The sequence below is a fragment of the Xenopus tropicalis genome, chromosome 8, assembly GCF_000004195.4.
Source record: "Xenopus tropicalis strain Nigerian chromosome 8, UCB_Xtro_10.0, whole genome shotgun sequence".
NCBI classification, from domain to species: domain Eukaryota; kingdom Metazoa; phylum Chordata; class Amphibia; order Anura; family Pipidae; genus Xenopus; species Xenopus tropicalis.
Window position 1 is genome coordinate 88,649,070 of NC_030684.2, and position 24,060 is coordinate 88,673,129.

General features: G+C 39.0%; 1 protein-coding gene across 1 annotated transcript in view; it reads right to left on the minus strand.

Moving 5' to 3' along the window:
• clmn (calmin (calponin-like, transmembrane)) overlaps positions 1 to 24,060 on the minus strand; it is a 69,641-nt gene that overhangs the window by 14,317 nt on the left and 31,264 nt on the right. The window contains exon 2 of the mRNA XM_002936068.5: positions 11,425 to 11,486. Within this exon, the coding sequence (XP_002936114.3) occupies positions 11,425 to 11,486 (62 nt within the window). The remainder of the gene's footprint in view (positions 1 to 11,424; positions 11,487 to 24,060) is intronic.

Sequence of the window (24,060 nt, forward strand, 5' to 3'; positions counted from 1 at the left end):
TTACATGCCCTCCATGCAATTCAGTTGGCACGCCACACACAACTAGCTCTGGTTAAGGCAGAGCTCCCTTGCTCCTCAGGCACAGGTAGCACATTTGTGCAAGCATTACTACAGATACTTATCTATAGTAATGCTTACAGACACATGCATGTATTGTGTAATGTATTTTTGTATTGGTGTAGCTACAACCTAGACCTGGAGAATTAGAGAATGTGACACTTAACTATACGCAGGTCCAGTCATATGAAAAAGTTTGGGAACCCCTCTTAATTCTTTGGAGTTTTGTTTATCATTGGTTTATTATCTTTTATTTAGATATAGGATATTTCTGTAATTTGGATCACCATACCTTATGACTGCTTGAAAACACATTTAAACATTAAATTAACCCTATTGCATTTTCTTGCAAACATATGCCGAATCCCAAGGGTTCAACGTTAAGTCACAGATATAAATGCTCAAAATGGTCTTAACCATGCCCATAAACATGCCATACACAATGAACTTGTGCCTAATTGTGCTCATTATACTACTGTTATGAGTACATTTGCTGGGTGCATAAGGTGCACAGAATTTTAGGTAAAAAAACAAAATGAATGGTGCTGATTTTAGCACATCTCAGTAAGCCATAAAGTCATCAAAATAAAAAGGGTTTTGTTATTTTGTGGAAAGTACTGCAGTTTGGGCAGAAAAGCTATTATGATCCTTTTTAAAAGGTGTCTTCATCCATAAACTTTTTTTTGTAATGAAATAAACTGTAGTCCTAAGCAGTTTTTAGTATACATTAATTAACATGTTGAATGGTTTTAAAGTTATTTGTAAATGTAATTGCTAATTAAAAGCAGCTATCCATCGACTGCTTACATCCTCTGCATTCGTTTTTCTGACTTCTGAAAGAATGTAGTAGAAGCCAGCTAACTGAAAGACCTAGAGGAGAACTGATTTTGCTACAACGTATTAAGACTCAAGCCTAAAGAACAGAACTGGATAAACAAATACTGCTTTTAACTGCAATTACATTCACAAATAACTTTAAACCAAAACATTTAAAATATGTTTAAAAAATTTAATTATATAATGTTGCTTAAAATTACATTTTCTTTTATTATGGGGAAAAGAAGCATTTTTGGGTTTAGAACCCTTTAAGAAAAGTAGTTAAAGGTTAATGTACCAATTTTGACAACAGGTTTTGAACAGTGTTCCATTGTTTCCAGCATTGATACAAACCTAATATTTCAGTGGATATTAATTTGGAGTTTCTTAATTTTTGTCTTTCCACACACAATATTTGTGGCCGCCCCCTTTTTTATATGAAGAATCACCTTCACTGCTAATTGTTTTCCATTACGATATAGTACATTAAATGGTAAAGCCAACCATTTGGTGCCCTAGCCTGCTTATAAAAACTATTACATACACAAAAAAAGAAAAGCTTTACTGTTAAATCTGTAGGGATTTCCAGAACATTGTTGTAGATTTTGCTTTTTGTCAAAGTCAGACACAAACTGCAGCGCTCCTGTGTTTTGGCCCCCATGTCGTATGATGTAAATAAAGATAACATATGACTCCATATAAGTAGGAATGTCAGAATTCTCACATGTGGCAGGCTCTGCTCTGTCAAAGTACAACATTCCAGAGTAGTCCTTCATCAATCATTGTCTTATTGAGCTTTGCCTTGCCTTCCATAATGTTCAGTGGCACTAATCCAAAGAATCTATCATGTACCCTGACCCAGCAGCCTTAGTATGGAGGGAGGTGCTGTCGGTGGGACATGTGGCCCTGGAGTACTGATGCAAGCCAGAAGTACAAACCTTGCTTGGCCTAAAAGACACAAACCACAATCCTGCCTCTCATTTATTCCATTGACCTGGGAAGTCTCATTCAAAGCAACATATGATGTTTGGAAATACTTCCCCACATGAGAATTCACAGCTGCAACATAAACCAGAAATGAGTATGAAAGCAAACAGGCTATGTAACTTATTTACTTAAAAATGGCACTTTATAATGAGAAGGCACCAAACTGCTTTTTTCTTGTCAGGGAGCTTTTTTTCTTTACCAAAATGAAGTTTTCCCTCATACAAATAAGATTTCTCCATTCTCCATTTATATAAATGATATATAAAACTGAAAAATATCCCTCTATTTTAATGGCAGTATACCCTAATACAGAGATTCTTCACCTATGGGTCCCCATACCATACCTCCCAACATTTGAAAAATGTAAAGAGGGGCAAAAAGAAATGCAGTGCATAGCGCGGTGAACATTTTTTGACCATGCACAATTATTCGACCACACCCCCTAATTATCACATTTCTGGGGGTTTTGGGGTCTTGTTTTGTGTGTTATTACAGTTTTGATAAAAAAGGTGAAATTGCCCTTTCAGCTGCGCGTTCCCCCAAGAGACCTGTTTAGCTTATTAGTTACAATTGTATCTTAAGTGCAGGTGTTGCTTGTTAAGTTTTCTGGGTTCTCTGCCAAAAGCTACTTATTTAATTAAGTCTGAGAAACTTTGTATCTTTTTTAGCATTCAGTGCAGAAGATCATAGAGAAATGAGGGACTTTTTAGTAAGAATCCGGGCTGTGGGCTGAGCTGTTAAAATCAGGACAGTTGGGAGGTATGCCCATACTGTTTAAGGTAGGTCTCTGTGATCAAAATGAAAAGAGTCATATTTTCTCCTACAATAAAAAATAGTCAATACTAGGGGGCACATTTACTAACCCACGAATCCGAATCCAAATCCGAATTGGAAAAATTAAATTGGAAAACGAACATTTTGCGCCTTTTTCGTATTTTTTTGCGATTTTTTCGTTGCCTTTATGACTTTTCGGAAATTGTCGCGACTTTTTCGCTACCAATACGATTTGCGCGAAAAAACGCAAGTTTTTCGTAGCCATTACAATTCGCTCGTATCTTGTCGCGACTTTTTCGTATTGAGCGCTCGTAAGCGGCGGGCGAAACTTTCAGACTTAGCATGATTTTGGAAGCCTCCCATAGGACTCAATGGCACCCTGCAGCTCCAACCTGGCCCAAGAAAAGTCACCATACTGAAGCTTGGATGAATCCGAATCTTTCGTACTCGGCACGAAAGCTGCGAAAAAGTCGCAACATTTTGCGCAACATTCGGAATGGCTACGAAAAAGTGGCGACAATTTTCCGAAAAATCACCAAATACCGATCATTACGAAAAAAACGCAATCGGACGCATTCGGCCCGTTCGTGAGTAAGTAAATGTGCCCCAAGGTGTATAAACTAATGTGATAGTAAAGCCCTAACCTTTCCACCAAGGGCCACATTTGTATTTGTATAAGCTTGATCTCACAAGCCATTAATGCATCACTGTTATTCTTCTGTACTTCCTATAAACAACCTGTGCGTTTCCTAAGGATAGAGCAATGGAAGTATGATGGAGCATTACCAATGGTCACTTGATTTACAATAATGATTTGTCATTTTACCTCTGAACTAGTGAGGATGAGGAATGCTAAATGCTGTATTCATTAACACCAGTCCTAAACAATGGGAATTAATATTTTACAATGTATTGTTTGCACTGTGTTGTTTAAATGTCATGCACATTAAATGCTCTGTAAATGATATTTGCAATATAAAAATATTTATGAGGCAGAGACTGATTTGCACATTTTTATTCATGGATTTCAACAAATGCCATTAATAAACAGAACACTGCAGCATTATGTATTACTATTGTAATAAAAATAGAAGAGTGATTTGCACTGGTATGCCATAAATAGTACATTACTACAGCTTTTAAAAGCTGTATACAAACATATACAGTATGTATATAATAAGGCATTTTCTAGGTTTTCCCAGCAACTGTTGCAGTAAAGAAAAGAAGAGGGTAATGAAAACTGGCTAGCAAAGTGCTATATTGACAACTGTGCTAAGTTATTTTCTTCAGTGTAATATTACTATGAGTAATATTCCAGGTACACCTCCTGAGGAAAACCTACATTAAATTATGGGATATTCTCATTTCTGCTTTAATGTAACCAGAAGCAGATTAAACAAAATAAGCCTATGGTTGCATTTACAAGTAATGTCCATAAACAGCTGCAACAAAGTAATTCCTTGTGGCTAAGGGATGCTATACACAGCAGCCTTAGTCCCCAGTCTCTTGAGAGCCAAGCTATAAGGCCATTTTTGTTTCCCAGACTATCAATGAATGCATGAGCCAGGAGATATTTCCAGAAGCACACTTCACCACCATTTGGGCTTGCACATGCGCAGGATACCTTGTACAGCCCGGGGTTGCACAATATAGAAATATTTGTGACTTGTCTAATAATCCATAGAAACCAATCAGCCGGCAGCATTTACTGTTCAGATGCTTGAAAACAAACTTCTGATTGATTGCTATGGGTTGCTACATTACACAACTTATTTTATTACCCTGTTAGTATACTGCACATGCACAAGGCCAGGGATTACTGGGAATTATAAATGGAATGATCCCATAGCAATTCATTTCATTGGGCGAAGCCTACAAATTAGCCCTTCCTAGTGCTTTAAATTTCCACTTAGATATGTGAATGGAATACAAGGTTTGACCTTTTATCCACAATATCTACTTGTCCTCATAATAAAAATTACTATATGTAGTCTAAAGGTAGCAGCTCATGGGTAGATTTTCATTCTATATAATCTGATTTTTAACACATGAAAGCTGCTGTCATTTTTGGTTTAGACAATAAGCTCCCGTACACACTAGTGAAATATATTAATAGACCATATTTTTAGTCCAGACAATGAGACCAAACAAATTGGCAATAGAAATGCACAACTGTCAAGGAAGGAGCAATGGTGATATCTTTCAACCACTCTGTGCATTGTCAGTGAGATAATTGTTAATATATTGTGTAACAATATGCACACTGGTCTCTATTAAAGGTTTAGAAAACATAATTAATTTTTGTGGACTGACCTAATGATATAATGTTTAGAGTTAAATATGGACTCCAGTGAAAAGTAAATATGGTCAATGAATAGTGGCAGAGACTGCATTGTAACTATAAAATGAGGGTCACGTCTGTCCTATCTGTCACCTGAGGCGGGAGATCTGATGCCACTTCCTCTGTAATTATGGACTGGGGTGAGGGAGCACATAACTAATACAGAAATCACAATAATATGCTGTATTAGTATTTCAAGTTTAGAAAATCACTGAAATATTAGACAGGCTTACACGCACCCATTTATTACATCCCCAATACATTAACACAGCTCTTGTGTCTGGAGAATTTCTGCACTTTTCACTGGATTACAAATTAGAAAAGGCAGGGTGGCAAACACAGGGCTCTGCTGCACTGTGCACCTGCTGGCACTTCCTAATTAGCTATCTGAATAATGCACAAGTTATTGGAGAGGATAGGCGACACCCATGGGCAAACACTGGCAGCACTGTATTCATGGGAGAAAAACAGGTCTATGTGCTTTATTCTAAGGTGCTAAGTGCAGGACAGGGTGCATCTGGCTTGTACTTAGTAAATGAGCCCTACTAAATTTTGAGCTGTATTCAAAAAGATGTGGACTGTACTGCCTGTTTCTCTTACACAGTAACATAGTAAGTTGGGTTGAAAAAAGACATCCGTCCATCACGTTCAACCATAATGCCTATACAGTATATAACCTGCCTAACTTCTAGTTGATCCAGAGGAAGGCAAAAAACCCATCTGAAGGCTCTCTAATTTGCCGCAGAGGGGAAAAAATAACCCTGTATTCCCTCATTTGTACTGAGAGCTATCCCCCATAACCCTGTATTCCCTCACTTGTACTGAGAGCTATCTCCCATAACCCTGTATTCCCTCATTTGTACTGAGAGCTATCTCCCATAACCCTGTATTCCCTCATTTGTACTGAGAGCTATCCCCCATAACCCTGTATTCCCTCACTTGTACTGAGAGCTATCTCCCATAACCCTGTATTCCCTCATTTGTACTGAGAGCTATCTCCCATAACCCTGTATTCCCTCATTTGTACTGAGAGCTATCTCCCATAACCCTGTATTCCCTCATTTGTACTGAGAGCTATCTCCCATAACCCTGTATTCCCTCATTTGTACTGAGAGCTATCTCCCATAACCCTGTATTCCCTCACTTGTACTGAGAGCTATCTCCCATACCCCTGTATTCCCTCACTTGCTAAGAAGCCATCCAGCCCCTTCTTAAAGCTATATAATGTAACAGTCAGTACGACTCTTGTACAGGTATGAGACCTGTTATCCAGAATGCTCAGGACCTGGGGTTTTCCAGATAAGGGATCTTTCTGTAATTTGGATCTCCATAACTTAAGGCTGCTAAAAATAATTTACATATTGAATAAACCCAATAGGCTTGTTTTGCCTCCAATAAAGACTAATTATATCTTAGTTGGGATCAAATACATGGTACTGTTTTTTTATTACAGAGAAAAAGGAAATCATTTTTTAAAATTAGAATTATTTGCTTATAATGGAGTCTATGGGAAATGGACTTTCCGTAATTTGGAACTTTCTGGATAAAGGGTTCCCGGATAAGTAATCGCATACCTGTACTATGTGTGGTCTGAGCAATAACCTAGGGGCACATTCATCAAAGTACGACAGGTCCAAATACATAAAATTCATATTACAACTTTTGCGTATTTTCTGCGACTTTTTCATACATTTGCGAAACGTTTTCGCACTTTGCGGCAAAAAAGCGCAACAAAATCGTATTGTTGTGCCGAGTGCAAAAGTTTCGGATTCATTCAAGCTTCGGTATTGTGACTTTCCTTGGGCCAGGTTGGAGCTGCAGAGTGCCATTGAGTCCTATGGGAGGCTTTCCTTGGGCCGGGTTGGAGCTGCAGAGTGCCATTGAGTCCTATGGGAGACTTTCCTTGGGCCGGGTTGGAGCTGCAGAGTGCCATTGAGTCCTATGGGAGACTTTCCTTGGGCCGGGTTGGAGCTGCAGAGTGCCATTGAGCCCTATGGGAGGCTTTCCTTGGGCCGGGTTGGAGCTGCAGAGTGCCATTGAGCCCTATGGGAGACTTTCCTTGGGCCAGGTTGGAGCTGCAGAGTGCCATTGAGCCCTATGGGAGACTTTCCTTGGGCCAGGTTGGAGCTGCAGAGTGCCATTGAGCCCTATGGGAGACTTTCCTTGGGCCGGGTTGGAGCTGCAGAGTGCCATTGAGCCCTATGGGAGACTTTCCTTGGGCCAGGTTGGAGCTGCAGAGTGCCATTGAGCCCTATGGGAGACTTTCCTTGGGCCAGGTTGGAGCTGCAGAGTGCCATTGAGCCCTATGGGAGACTTTCCTTGGGCCAGGTTGGAGCTGCAGAGTGCCATTGAGCCCTATGGGAGACTTTCCTTGGGCCAGGTTGGAGCTGCAGAGTGCCATTGAGCCCTATGGGAGACTTTCCTTGGGCCAGGTTGGAGCTGCAGAGTGCCATTGAGTCCTATGGGAGGCTTCCAAAATCATGCACTGAAGGATCAAAGTCAGAAAGGTTTTCCTACAGATTACGATCCTTCAGATACAAATTGTTCGTACTTTTTGGACATTATACTATAAGATACAATTTTTTCATATTTCAAGATACGAATTTTTTAACAAAATTTTTTTTTGTATTGTGCTTTTTAAAGGTACGAAAATCGTACTTTGATAAATCTGCCCCTTAGTGTTTATTAGTTTATCCAGTTCCGTGCTGCTGTGTTTGTTAGTGATGTTGCCATACTTATTTTGTGCTGTTTATTTTTCTATTTTTGACATTTAAGCACAATGTAATTTTGAATGAAATGGAAAACAAACCCTATTTATACTTTCTTCAATATTCCAGAGTTTTAGCAGGGTAGTTAGAATGCATGCAAAATAAATTTGCTATAATAAAGCTACACAGCACCTGTAAAAATGATCAATCAACGTGTTGTAGTTAAGGCATATATTACCTAATGTTAGTTTATGCAATTTCATGCGTGAGTATATTTTATTATAGGATTAGTGTTGCTTGGTATGTTAAATGGGCCTATTATAATTTCTGTCATCTTAGCCGCTAAAGGAATATCTGCTAGTTCATGGATAACCCCAGGGTAAATTTTCCCACAATTCCTATAAGTGATTTGGCTTGACAGTTAAACTGAACACACCGACATTAGCAGGCGAAGCTTTAGTAAAGGAGGTTTATTTCTTTCCTTTGTGGAAGCAAAGGGGAGAGAAAAAACATATTCAGACAAATCAGCTCTTATGCCTGCAATGTTCCTAAGACTTCATGGGGCTGGTATGAGAGAATAAACATAGACCAGAAGGTTTCTGTATGATCTAATTATTGTTAGCATGCTAATAGCTTTTTCAGATGCCAAATACTTATAAAACCCTTGACAGCCGTCAGCCACAGTTATCCGTGGGTGCAAAGATCAATCCACTGGGGCTCTTGTACTGTTGTAATAGCGGCTTTAACTCAGATCCAACAGTAGGAAATAGATGTACTTGGCTTACAAAAGCCACTGAAAGCTTCAGAAGTTCTTGTCATACATATTCCACTTGCGCACAAGGAAAAAAAAATATCTGAGAGTGGTAATAAGCTTTCATTTACTCTGATCATTGCCATGGAAGTGGAAATCTATATGCATTATGGTGTTTCAGCAGAGCAGAAAGTAATATTAAAGTCCAACCTTCTTGTGCAATAAACCATGCAGGGTCACACAAATAATTGCATTATAAGAGAATATTACAAACTAGAAAGGGAAGTTTGAGAACAAACTTTATGTTGGGTTGAAAAACGTGAAGTCACTGAATGAAATCTGATCTGTTGTTGGCTCTGCCCACTGTTTCTAAACTTGGACCAAAGTTATACAGTAATAACCACTGTGCAAAGTTTGGGGACCCTGGTTTTAATAGTGTCTGAATGGCAGCAATTTAGATTTTCCCACTGAAAGTCAACGAGTGACATCTGATTAGTGGCTCCACCCACTTTTTCTAACCTGGAACGGAACTGAAGTTACCCAGTGACTAACTCTGCAAAGTTTAGGGACCCTAGGATTAATAGTTACAGAACGGCAGCAGTTTAAATTTAAACTAATAAAAGTCAATAGGTAAATTGTGATTGGTGGTTGGTGGGTGTAACCACTTTTTCTAACCTTGAGTCGAGTTCATCCAGTGACAAAAAATGGGCACCCTGGCATAAATAGTGTGAGAATGACAGCATTTTACACTTCACCATTGAAAGTAAATAGGTGAAATGTGATTAGCTGTTGGTGTCTCCGCCCACTTTTTTCTAACTTTGGACGGCAAATACCCAGTGAGTAACTCCGGAAAGTTTAACAACTCTGGAATTAATACTTAAATAATGGCATCAGTTAAATATAAACCAATGGAATTTAATGGGTGGAAATGGATTGGCTGTTGGTGGCTCCGCCCACTTGTTCTAACCCTGAATATGTAGTCAGCCAGTGACTGACTGTGCATAGTTTGGGAACCCTGACATAAATAGTGTGAAAAAGGCAGCGTTTTAAATTTAAGCCAAAAAAATTCAATAGGTGAAGTCTGATTTGCTGTTGGTGGCTCCACCCACTTTTTAAAACCTAAAAATGCAGTCCCCTAGTGACCCTGGTGTTAATACTGTGAGAATGGCATCAGGTTGAATTTCCTCATTGAAAACCAATAGTTAAAATCTGATTGGCTGCTGGTGGCTCCACCCACTTTTCCCAACTCTGAACCGCAGTTACCTGGTGACTAGCTCTGCAAAGTTTGGGGACCTTAGTATTAATATTTAAAGAATGGCCGCAGTTTAAATTTAATCATATGAAGTCTATAGGTGAAATCTGATTGGCTGTTATTGGCCCCGCCCACTTTTCTAAACTTGGAACATAGTCACCCAGTGACAAACTGTGCAATGTTTGGGGACCCTGGCATTAAACATGTGAGAATGGCAACAGTTAAAATTTCCCCACTGAAAACAATGAAAGAAATGTGCTTTTGGCAGCCCCGTCCCCTTTTTCTAACCTTGAGTACGATGTCACCCAGTCACTGAATGTGCAAAGTTTGGGAAACCTGGCACTAACCAATAAAATTCAATAGGTGAAATTGCTCCGCCCACTTTTTCTAACCTAAAACTGCAATCCTTTAGTAACCAACTGTGAAAAGTTTGGGAACCCTGGTGTTAATTCTGTGAGAATGGCTGCAGGTTGAATTTCCCCATTAAAAGTCAATAGGTAAAATCTGATTGGCTGTTGGTGGCTCCACCAACTTAAAAAAATACAAAAAAACTTAAATGCGTAGTCACCCAGTGACTGGTTATGCAAAGTTTGGGAACCCTGGCAACAAACCAATAAAAATCAATAGGTGAAATCTGATTGGTTGTTGGTGGCTCCGCCCACTTTTCAAAAGTAAAACTGCAGTCCCCTAGTGACCAACTGTAAAAAGTTTGGGGACCCGGTGTTAGTACTGTGAGAATGGCAGCAGGTTGGATTTCCACCAAGTCAATAGGTAAAATCTGATTGACTGTTCACAGCTCCGCCCACTTTTGGGCATCCAACAATCATCACATTTTCATTCAGGCTGAGCCCATGACTGTTTGATTCAAGTTTGGGGAGTGTAGCTTCAAAGCTGTAAGATTGGCAGCAGTTTCAATTTCCCCAGAAAAGACAATGGGTGAAATTTGATTGGCTGTTGTTGGCCCCTCCCACTTTGCATTTAGAAAAAAAACAAACAAACCTGAATGCGTAGTCACCCAGTGACTGACTATGCAAAGTTTGGGAACTCTGGTATCAAACCAATAAAAATCAATAAGAGAAATTTGATTGGCTGTTGGTGGCTCTGCCCACTTTTCAAAACTAAAACTGCAGTCCCCTAGTGACCAAGTGTAAAAAGTTTGGGGCCCTGGTGTTATTACTGTGAGAATGGCAGCAGGTTGAATTTTCGCCAAATCAATAGGTAAAATCTGATTGGCTGTTCACAGCTCCACCCACTTTTGGGCATCCAGCAATCATCATATTTTCATTCAGGCTGAGCCCATGACTGTTTGAAAATCTTCCCTGTCAAAGTCAATGGGAAAATTGGGGTGTTCGGAGCAGCGCCACAAAAAGATGGGGGGGCGGGATTGCTTAGAAAAGCACAAGCAACCTGCTCCGCTATAGGGCGAAGATGTGTGGGGAGTTTGGGTGTTGTACCCCTAAATCTGTAGGAGGAGTAGCGTTTAGAAAATGGGGGGCGCTAAGAATAATAATAAGAAGAAGCGGAAGAATAAGCCAAAGTTGAAGAACAGTATGTTGGGGTTTCCAACCCAACACAACTATAGGCACATGTCTATATTAGTGTAGTAATAAATGTTGATTAATTGAAGTTGTGTAGTGGTAAATAGGTTCTCTGGGAAGGACTGTACCACTGTATATTCAGGTCTCAATGTTTTTACCAGGCCAGCGGGGGAAAGGTAGTGGTTCAGCAGTTACTGTACCTTTTCCAAATGGAGGTTTATCCATCGAGTGAAGGTTCTCTTCTGCACATTTTCTCTTTCAACTGCAAAGAAAAACAAAGTTTTTTTTATATAAAAAAGGATGCATTAAAAAATACCTTTGCAGCCAGCATCTGCAAGTTTTGGCACACTGGCATTTGACTCCCCATGGGTGTATCATTGGCCACCCCTAAACTGACTGACCAAAGCAATTCTGTAGCCCCAGGCCAACAAATTATGTTTGAAAATGACAATGCCCGTAGATAACCAAATTAGTGCATCTTTTATGTGAAATGTTATTATATACATTTTTTGGTATAGATCCAAAGACCTGCAAATGGTCAAGTTAAGTGCTTCCAGTAACACAGTCAATATAAAACACCACAGAAGCAGTTACAGATTGCAACACTGCTCTGTGATTTCTTTATTCACACATCACATGAGGTAAAGAATAGAAGCTTTTTAAGGTTCATTAAAACAGGTTCACTATGCATGTAAGCTTTTTATTAAGCCATTATGTCTTCACCTCTGTAGATTAACATAGGCATCTATGCCAAATCTGTAATTGTGCATTCTACTGTACAGAGCACAAGGGTGATAGGCTTCTGGCTCCATGTACAATGTGCTATGTTTCTACACATATTTCCATTCATTCCATTGGGCACTGTAAAATGAGCAGAGCTAAGAGTATCCCATAGTTCTGTATGTGCTTACAAGTGCTTGCTAATAAGGCTGGCTTGTCATCACTACAATGCATTTCTTTGAATATTTATTTCCTCTAATAACCAACTACTCATGTACATTACTTATTTTTGCCTTTATTTCAAGTTATCAGTTGCTTAAAACTGCAAACTAGCAAACTATGCATAGTATAAAAACACTGACTGTATTATGAGGCTGCTAGATATAAAAGGAATTTGGTGGTGTTTCTTGAATATATACCAGTATACATGGTGGTGTTTCTTGAATATATACTAGTAAGTAAATGTGCCAGCCTAAAGTTTAAGCATCTCAGTAGCAGTAATGACCCAGGACATCAATCATGTTGCAGGAGCTCCCCATCTTGGAAAGTGTGGCGACACTCATATACTCAGTATGCTCTGGGCATCAGTTGAGAAGCTAAGATTTGGGGTCACAATAAATTATCAAGCAGAAAATTAGATTTGTCTGTCATATAAGCTGATGCTACAGGGCTGATTATTAAATTCTGATGCTAATTGCACTGGTTTCAGAACTGCCAGGTAGTAATTATCTGTATTAATTACTAATCAGCCTTATATTGAGAAATTTATATCCTATATATATATATATATACAGTATATTGTGAAACAGTCCCTATGCTCAGTAAGTGACAGCAGCACAGAGCATAGTAACATAGTAACATAGTTAATTAGATTAAAAAAAGGCATACGTCCATCACGTTCAACCATAATGCCTATATATAACGTGCCTAACTACTAGTTGATCCAGAGGAAGGCAAAAAACCCCATCTAACCCCCCTCTCTAATTTGCCGCAGAGGGGTAAAAATTCCTGACCCCAAGATGGCAATCGGACCAGTCCCTGGATCAACTTGTACTAAGAGCTATCTCCCATACCCCTGTATTCCCTCACTTGTACTGAGAGCTATCTCCCATAACCCTGTATTCCCTCACTTGTACTGAGAGCTATCTCCCATAACCCTGTATTCCCTCACTTGTACTGAGAGCTATCTCCCATACCCCTGTATTCCCTCACTTGTACTGAGAGCTATCTCCCATAACCCTGTATTCCCTCACTTGTACTAAGAGCTATCTCCCATAACCCTGTATTCCCTCACTTGTACTGAGAGCTATCTCCCATACCCCTGTATTCCCTCACTTGTACTGAGAGCTATCTCCCATAACCCTGTATTCCCTCACTTGTACTGAGAGCTATCTCCCATACCCCTGTATTCCCTCACTTGTACTGAGAGCTATCTCCCATAACCCTGTATTCCCTCACTTGTACTGAGAGCTATCTCCCATAACCCTGTATTCCCTCACTTGTACTGAGAGCTATCTCCCATAACCCTGTATTCCCTCACTTGTATTGAGAGCTATCTCCCCTACCCCTGTATTCCCTCACTTGTACTGAGAGCTATCTCCCATACCCCTGTATTCCCTCACTTGTACTGAGAGCTATCTCCCATAACCCTGTATTCCCTCACTTGTACTGAGAGCTATCTCCCATAACCCTGTATTCCCTCACTTGTACTGAGAGCTATCTCCCATAACCCTGTATTCCCTCACTTGTACTGAGAGCTATCTCCCATAACCCTGTATTCCCTCACTTGCTAAGAATCCATCCAGCCCCTTCTTAAAGTTATATAATGTATCAGCCAGTACGACTGATTCAGGGAGGGAATTTATAGTAGTTCACAGCTCTCACGGTAAAAAATCCTTTCTGAATATTTAAATGGAACCTCCCTTCTTCTAAACGGAGTGGGTGCCCTCGTGTCCGTTGGAAGGACCCACTGGTAAATAAAACATTAGAGAGGTTATTATATGATCCCTTTATATATTTATACATAGTTATCATGTCACCTCTTAAGCGCCTCTTCTCCAGTGTAAACAGACCCAACTTGGCCAGTCTTTCTTCATAACTGAGACTTTCCATACCCTTTACCAACTTAGTTGCCCTTCTCTGGACCCTCTCTAATTCAATAATGTCCCGTTTGAGCACTGGAGACCAAAACTGAACAGCATATTCTACATGGGGCCTTACCAGCGCTCTGTAAAGGGGAAAAATAACCCCCTCCTCCCGTGAATCTATACCCCTTTTAATACAGCTCAAAACCTTGTTTGCCCTTGCAGCTGCTGCCTGACATTGCTTGCTACCACCAAGTTTATTATCTACAAGGACTCAGGGAATCAGCAGAAAAGAAGATGGGGAGCTACTGGGGCATCTTTGGAGGCACAGATCTTCCCTGCTAAATGGCTGTGGTTGCCTTGGGCTGGTAGAGAAGCCAAAAACATAATGTACAACATTTCTGCCCTGCTTCTTTAGTTAGGCTTTAGTTCTCCTTTAATACCATCACCAATCACTGTTTATTTAGGGAATAATATACCTGCAAAGCAAATGTCAGGACAACAAAATGTCTTCAAATATGGCTTTTAATTCTGCCAAGAAGGAAAATTAGTCTGCAGTATTGTGCAAAGATTACTGCCGATTTATAAACCAGTATTCTCTTGTCAATTCATGGTTCTGTAGCAGTACACACACATTCACACCATTGTTTCTTAGTTATGGACCAGCTAGCTTTTAAAACCCTCATGGTTAGATCCAACTGATCAGCCCGTAACTCTTCACTTAGCTACACCCCTGTTGTAAAATAACCAATAATAACAAATGGCATCACTGAGCATAGTTAATAAAAACATTTTTTTCAGGATATTTATGGCTCTTGTGTAAATATAGGATATATTTACAGTTAAGCCATGGCTGTTGTGTGCTGTATCGAATTCACAAAAGTGGTGATATTGAGACAAAATAAAAGTGGAGATAGATTTGTCGGATTTTCCACCTAATTCACAAACCTCTATCTCCACTTTTGTGATTTGTCTTTTAAACAGACAGTTTTCAGAATTTGTCATTTTCCCAACATTTTTTTTAATAATTTGCCTTTAGCTGTTAGTAAATCTGTCGGTGCCATCAGACCCAGTCCCACAGCTACATGAGCCTTGGGGTAAGGATTTTACCAGCAGGATTTTGCATTTCATATGCCATTTGTCATTTCACTTTGGGGCATTTCCTGCAGGGTTATTTTAGTTTGTCCAGAGAAACTATACATCATTTTTTTCAGGACAATCTGGGCTTTCATATGTTTTCTATATTTCTGTGTAATTCCACTTCTGTAATAAGATTTAGGGGTATAAATACCGTCTTCTCTAGCCCCTACTCATTACTTGGCAACAGCAATCCCCAACATGCCTGGTGAAAAGAGGTCCAACAGGACTAGGGCCCCCCGGGTTTTTATCCAGTGCCCTGTTGGGCCAGTCCAACCCTGTACCCCAATATCCCAGTTTGGGTGCCAGTGTGTATGTGCCACCAAGATGGCTGCTGGGAACAGGTGGGGACTGAAAAGGCTTTACTTTTCCTTTTAATAAAAATGTTTACAATATATTAACACAAAATGTTATTTTTGCATTGATTAAGCTAAAACTAGCATAATCATGCAAATGTGAGGTAAAAACTTTTTATTTATAAGATATAAATTAACATTTTTTTAATTAGTGTTTTACTTGTTTATAAAATGTTAATGAGGCTTTTTGCACCTATTGTTCTAGGGTTAGACAGAGACTTGTCCCCTAACAATAGGCTGCTAATCCCCATTAATATGTTACTGATTCCCCCATGGGGCCCCTACCTTAGGTGTGAAATGGAGACTGGGTAAAACAAAACAAAAGAGCTTAGAATTGGTCTGACAGTTACACTGAGCTTTACTCCATTTTGAAAAAATGTTGTTAAAACATTGTATAAATGTTGTTCAAACGACAAATTCACAAAAGTGTCTGTAAACTGTCTTTCTTTTCCCAAAAACGGAAAAGTGGCGGTTGAGTCGGAATTTTGGCGGATTTCTGTGAATCTGGAGATATGTTTTCCACCACTTTTACTCCAAAAAAGGGCTACCTCCACTTGTCTGTGATGACAGTCAGGAACTGAATATCAAAAAACCTGTGCATTTATAATCTCAGTTTATATATTTATATATTTATAGTCTGTCTCAAATATCCATTCAGGCAAATCTTAAAGGGGAAAAAAGGTTCAACCACTGGGGGTGCCAATACGGTAGAAAGTGACTATAATAGCTGACTTGATACCCCAGACTGGCTTGCCCCTTGTTTAAAAAACAAACCAGGCTATGGTTTTTCCTGCCTGCCGTGTTTTTTTCCCTATTTCCACATGTCCCTGGGCCACCAGGACTGGCCATGGTAAGAGGTCAGTCATCATAGTCACTTGTCAATTATCAAAAGAAACATCTTACTCAAAAATTACAATATTAAAAAAATGTAAATTGTTTGTATGTCAGACATACTCTGGTATGAGTGTGTATGTGCATAAAGCTTCATTTTATAATAGCAAATCAACTGTAACTTTCTCTTTAAAATACATTTCACCTAAAACTATAAACACAGGGGATTTCATATTTGGAATTTCATTAGTAATTTTCTTTAGGACACTCAGCTCAAGGGAAATAAGCTTGCTGGGATAAAGAAAATAATGTAATCTGCAGGCTAATGTATTCACACAATCCACAGATAGAGAGCTTTGTAACCTATTAAAAGAGAGAGTTTCATATTTTATATATATATATATATATATATATATATATATATATATATATATATATATATATATATACAGTATATATAAATTGAGAAATATTGGCCTTGAACATAATATTTGTAATTGGATAGAGAACTGGCTGAAGGGTAGATTACAGAGTGGTGGTAAATGGAACATTTTCTAATTGGGCCAGTGTGGTTAGTGCAGTACCGCAGGGGTCAGTCCTTGGGCCTTTGCTTTTTAACTTGTTTATTAATGACCTGGAGGTGGGCATAGAGCGTACTGTTTCTATTTTTGCTGATGACACTAAATTGTGCAAAACTATAAGTTCCATGCAGGATGCTGCTGCTTTGCAGGGCGATTTGACAAAATTGGAAAACTGGGCAGCAAACTGGAAAATGAGGTTCAATGTGGACAAGTGCAAAGTTATGCACTTTGGTAGAATTAATATAAACGCGAACTATCTACTGAATGGTAGTGTGTTGGAGGTATCCTTAATAAAGAAGGATCTAGGGGTTTTTGTAGATAACAAGATGTCTAATTCCAGGCAGTGTCATTCTGTGGCTACTAAAGCAAATAAAGTGCTGTCTTGTATAAAAAAGGGCATTCATTATCTGATCCCCCATGTTCCTCTATGAGGGGGCTACCATTTGTGCAGCAGTAGGCCGTTAGCATTAGAAGCTATAACTGACAGGCTGAGAAGTGACAGTCAGGTTGGAAAAACAGTCAGGTTAGGGACTTCAAGTGTTAATTAATTACAAAAGCAAATCTATCAGTGAAAAACAATAAACGTGACCTAAAGGCAACTTTTTATGTACATTCAGATTTTGAAGAGTTGTTTTTTAGTGCCAGTATCACTTTAAGTATTTTGCTGAGCTACCAGTTGTTAACAGAATAGTAATAACTGTAACAAGGCTGGCATCAGGTGCTTAAGTAGTCTCAAAGGTTTGCATTGTAACCTTGGCCAATAAAAGGTGTAATGTAACCCATCATTTGTTCTCCCTCTTATGACTAATATGGTACAACTCTGTGCTGAAATCTGACGGTACTCTTCATTCTGCACCTTTGGCAGTAAATTGCAGGTTACAGACACGGGTGCGGGGTGTTCAAAGGGAAAGGATCTCCCCAGGCTACAAACCAAGCCATTGATATAACTAAAGGTTGGGGTTCAAAAAAAGGGCACCTAAAATGATACAATGAAGTAATATTCAAGAAAGATAAATGAAATGTATATTTTATAGCTGAAGGCTGAGTCAGTTTATACAGGGCATGGAACTTCCAGGTGATTTCTAAGATGCTTTAACATTTACAGCAGGGATTCCCAACCTTTTATACCCGTGAGCCACATTTAAATGGAAAAAGTGTTGTGGAGCAACACAAGCATGGGGTACCAATAAGAGCTATAATTAGCTACGTAATAGCCCCTATGTGGACTGGCAGCATACAGAAGGCTCTGTTTGGCATTATACTTGGCTTTTATGCAACCAAAACTTACCTCCTTACCAGAAATTCAAAAATAAGCACCTACTTTGAGGCCTCTGGGAGCAACATCCAAGCAGTGCCAGGCCAAGCCGGCCAGGCACCCTTATAACTTATGTTAGGGATATACATCACAAGAGTGTTTTTATTGGCAATGAATAACTATGTTTAATAAAACCAGCAGATGGCGATGTCAATGTTTTTAGAAAATATTTGAGTTCACCTCAGCTGTGAAAACTATGGCAGCTTCCACAAATGTACATACATGCAAATATGCAAGAAAAATGTAATTAAAAGTTCCCCCAGATACTGCCCCTAAAGCCAAAGAGCATAACAACCTCAAAAATCTGCTGGCAATAATGGCAATCAAGTGTGAAAATCAGTCTAGTAGTGAAAGTGTTAAAACACTGTGCTCATTCCCCAATACAATGTTTACTTTTTAGGCAGGGACACACTGTATTCAGCTATATAATGAGAAATGTAAAGCCACTAAAGTGCTCTCTAGGTTTCTGGAATCTGGAGCTTGTCAGTCTGTATTACAAATTAATACACTGAAAATCACGCAGGTTAAAAAAGCTTGATCCAAAGTTCCATTCAACTGCGCCAGATCTTTTCTCATGAGCGGGAAAGCAGTGTGTATAGTGTGAGATAAGCTGTAAATCCAGCACACCATAATAAGGGCAACAATACAGTCAGATGTTGACACAAGGTAATTCTTACAATGGAAGCATTCATTACTACATAGGGTCTCACTCAGACAGTAACTGGTCTAATTGCCTGATTCCAGCAGCAAAAGTCAGTGACCTTGTCCAAATTTTTACTTTTCCTCTCTAAAGTATTATTTGTAAGATTACATGTATTTGTTTTTATCTTTATCTTATTTGTTTTTATCTTTTATCCCTTTCAAAATATAGCTTTTCAATGTAATTCTATGCAGCATTTTGGAGGCTCGTGTCACATGGACGTTTTGATTGCTGCGCTCAATTTAACAACCGGCCAAAATCAATGGGAAGTGCTGCGAGTTGTCCTGCAGGGCAATCACTGTCTCACAGTATGCAATAATGCCTTTAGTTCGATTGTCTTACAAGTCACTTACATGGGAGTTTTTACAAGTTACAACTTGTACTTTTAAAGGACAAGGAAAGGTTAATATACTGCGGGGGGCAATTTGCAAGACTTCCTTGCAGATGTATAGACTTGTAAATGCACACAATAGGAAAATAGGACATTTTTTTATTAAAGTTCACACACCCAAGCCAACGAGCCAAGCCACCAGTGTATTAAAGGAACAGTAACACCAAAAAATTCAAGTGTATAAAAGAAATTCCAATATAATGTACTGCTGCTCTGCACTGGTACAACTGTTATGTTTGCCTCAGGAACACTACTATGGTTTATAAAGAATGCAGCTGTGTAGCCATGGGGGCAGCCATTCAAAGGAGAAAAGGCACAGGCACTTAGCAGATAACAGATAAAACACTATTGTATTCTTCAGAGCTTATCCGTTATCTGCTATGTAACCTGTGCCTTTTCTCCTTTTTTCCAGCTTAAATGGCTGCCCCCAGGGCTACACAGCAGCTTATTTATATAAACTATAGTAGAGTTACAGTAGCAAACACACAACTTTAACCAGTGCAGGACAACAGTACATTATATTTCTTTTACTTTAAAACTCTTTAATTTTTTGGTGTTACTGTTCCTTTAAACTTGACTTGTCCTTTAAGGTATACTGCCGCTTTTGTATTTAATTGGTACTAGTATTCTATACATGTCTTGCTGGGGTGCAAACATGTCAATTTACCTGAAATGTCCAAGACTGATCTGAATTTAATCCCCCACCTAGCCACCCGCAGTAACAGCCCAGTCCTGGATGACAGTAATTTGCAGCAGAATCTTTTGCTTACCCCGTCACTGAAAAATATAGAAGTTCTACCCAAAATCCTCAGAAGCAAGGTTTGGGGCAGAGTGGAAGTGGCAAAATGTGTCTGGGGATTCAACTGCCTAGTTTATAGCCAAGTAGCTACACAGTAGCACACATGGAGTTTTGTCTGACACTGCAAAACACTCTGACCTGATGCACACTACTCTGTGTGCATCCAAAAATAAGCTTTCCATTTACTAGTATTAGAAGCTATGGCAGGCAGAGAGGGACCTGTTGACCACAGCAGGCCTTCTGTAATCTCTTTTAATAATAGTATATACCATAACATTACAGTATAGGTGATGTTGCACAAGGATAAAACTGTCTCTTCACGTGCACCAAAGCACCCAAAAATACCTTGATATTGGCAACCCGTGAGAATCGTCATGTGTAAAACATACATAATTTTGCATAAAGCTGAACATAATTACCATATAGGATATAGGTGGGAGATAATAGAGCATTCTTTAAGAACTCTGGCGCCTTCATTAGAAACAGGCTTTTCATGAGGATAAAAAAGCAAAGATCTTACTAAATATTCTCTCTATAAAAAGAAGCAGATCAGAATTTCAAGAGCTTCCATAATCCAGGGCTATATAAAATATACATACTTCAGTGTCTTCCAAGAATCCTGTGAGCTGGGATATATCGGTTTATTTGGAAAGAGAATCAGAAAGCTATGTCCGGTAACCATTTAAAATTCATTTTCTCAATAGTTTATCTATGTTAACCTTCCCAGTATGTATAATTTATTGGCTGTGGTTTACAGACAACTAAAGTGCAAAAGAAAATGTATTCCTAATATTTAATAAACTCAGGTGGGTATTTATGGTTCAAACTGGGTAGTATAAAGTAACTACACTTAATAAGCAGCACTCAGCAAAACTATTCATACCCTGTATCAATGCTGTGGTATTTACTGAATAACAAATACTACACTAAGGGGCAGATTTAGCAAAATATGAGTTTAGGACTTAATACATAAAAATTTCCCCACTCTCTGTTCATTCCTATGGGATTTTTAAAAGTGTTTTTATCAAATGGTGAACTTTCATCAACTGATAAATACACTTAAAAATCCCATAGGAATGAATAGAATGTGAGGAACTTTTTATGTATTAAGCACTAAACTCACATTTTGATAAATTTGCCCCTATAATTGTCATCTCTGTGATAGTTGTACAAAGCACTGAAACTCAAACCTAATTCTTGTATGTGACATTGATTCATGTTATAAACAATAACTGCAATATCCTGTTCCATGTATCCTGTTTCCAAGTATTCAATCCACACACTGTAATAAATTTGTAGAGCCATATTTGTGGCAATTGAAGCTTTAAATCACTCTTTGAAATTTTTTGAACACTCTGAGATTTGGGCCCATTCTTCAAGGCAAATTTGCTCTGGGTTGTTCAGGTTAGTTGGCTGATTCTTGTGTATCCCCCTTTTGAAATAAGGTCTCAGATTTTCAGTTGTATTGACCAAAGCATTGACTGATTGTAGAATAAACAGCCACACGGCTGTGGGGGCATATATATATTAAGTTATTATATATTACTGCAGAGCTAATTGCATGTAAAATTATTGCTTAAATTTATGTACAACATACTGAGGTGTCGTTGGTTCCCTCTCTTAAAATCCACACCAAACCATACATTGATTTGGCAAACATGTATTCAGGGTCGGACTGGGCCTGCCAGGACACCGGGAAAAATCTAGTGGGCCCCGGCGGCCCAGACCCGACCCTTGCACGGCACTCCCCCTGCCCAACTGTTCCTTCCCTGACGCGTTAAATTTACGCGCTCGGGGGAGGAGGCAGGAGCCCCAGTGGGCCCTTCACCCCCCAGTCCGACCCTGCATGTATTAGTATTGCATATATAAAAATTAAAAACAAACAAAAAAAGTCATATAAAAACTCACCAACGACTACCAGGGAAGCTTGTAAAAATGCAAAATGCATTTAACGTATATAATGTTCTAAATACAAGTACTAGAACTTTCTAGTTCTCCACCAAATCCTCACTATAGATATGGTGTTTTATTGTATGGACAAATATTACATTTGTGCCATATTTATCGCTTTGAAGATCTTTATTCATTTCATCTGACAAAACTTTTTCCCACAAGACAGCTGGGATATTCTCATGCTCTTTGGCAAACTCCAGATGTTCTTTCTCATAGTTCTATTTAAGTAATACTATCTTTTGTGAAACTCTGCAGTGCAGGCCAATGTTATACCAAGCTCATCATATGGCTGACCCATACCTAAAGGGGTATGGGGGGGTAGCACCAAGCTGTGGGGCTGCTTCTCATTAGTAGGGACAGGGTATCTTGGTATAACAGAATGAAACATGGATGGTGCAAAATACTGGTAAATAAAGGTAGAGAACCTGATTTAGTTTATTTTAACATAAAACTATGTCAAATTAAAAATGAATTTGTGTTCAGTGCTTTGAAATAACAAATATTACATAAAGCAAGAGGTTAGTGTAAGGTCCATTATTGAAAAAATTAAAAAATTGTCCAAAGGGCTCAACATTTTTGCAGGGGGTTGAGGAGTACAGTATATTTTTAATTTTGACAAAGCTGGTTTTTCTTCACCATTCTAATTAATTTGTTTTAAAAAATGCCAACATGAAAACTGCATCTACAGCCTACTGTTTCATAAGCCCTGACAATTTCTGGAAACATTTAACTGTCCAGCTGAAAACCTGAGGTCCAGATTAGGAAATGTAAGCGATAACTAAAGATGTTCATAAACAGAGGTATAACTACAGTAATAATAGCATTATAACCATGGACCCCAAATACATTTTATGGATCTAGGCCCTTAACAGTCTCCTAATTGTGAGCCCTTCTGCCACCACCTCTCAGTGAGGCCTGCTGCCCTCCATGTTCCACCGCCCAGTCTAATTTCTGACTCCCTGCAGCCAGCACCAGACAGTAGCGCTTGGATTGCATTCAAACGATGACACCACTGTCACTAGAAACTAGCTCTAGGAACTTATATTTTACAACTCCAAGCTTTGAATGACAGTGAAGCATGAACCTTAGGCTGATGCCACACGTGGCGTTTTTACGCTGCGTTTTTTCTAATTCTCTCGGCGGCTGAAAAACGCCTGATATCATCATCCATAGCAATAGCTTGAAAAGACGCGAAGCAAACCACACAATGCGGAAATACGCTAGAAAACACCTTAGCATGGATTTTTCAAGCGTAGGCCAAAATACGCCAGTACTTGCAAAGCAAGCTATTCCTATGTATACGCAAAGGCAGCTGCCAGACCTAGCGGAAATACGCGGCGTTTTTTGCTATTTCGCACTATTAGCACCATGGCAACGGAATTTGCTTACGTCACCAGTACTAGGCTGAAAAACGCCATGTGTGGCTTGTGCAGTGTTTTTAGGCCGAGAAAAAACGCTGCGTAAAAACGCCACGTGTGGCATCAGCCTTAGAAATGAAACCAGCTAAGTGCTGCTTGATGCAGGCAGTGCAGCCCTGGGACAGCACTGCAACTCTATACCAAGGTCCCTATACCAAGTATCTGTTTTAAATATGTAGTATATCAGATTGTCATCCCACAAAATAAAAAATTAAATCTAAAGTGCAATGCAGAAAAACATTTTCAAATAATATCCACCATGCTTAGCAAAAAGTAGCATTATAATCCATGAAAAGAAGAACATCCAGATTTAGTGATTAAAGGGAATGTCAACCCCAAAAATAATTTTTTGCATAATGAAAGAAAACAGAATTCTAAGCAACTTTCCAATATGAAATAATTAAAAATTTGTAGCACTTTAAATGTTATTTGTAAATGTAATAGCTATTGAAAGCAGCATTTGCTGAACTCCTGGTTGTTACATTAAACAATGTTGCAAAGGTCTTGCTTCTCCAGCAATACAGGTCTGTGAGTCTGCTGCCTTGTGTTAC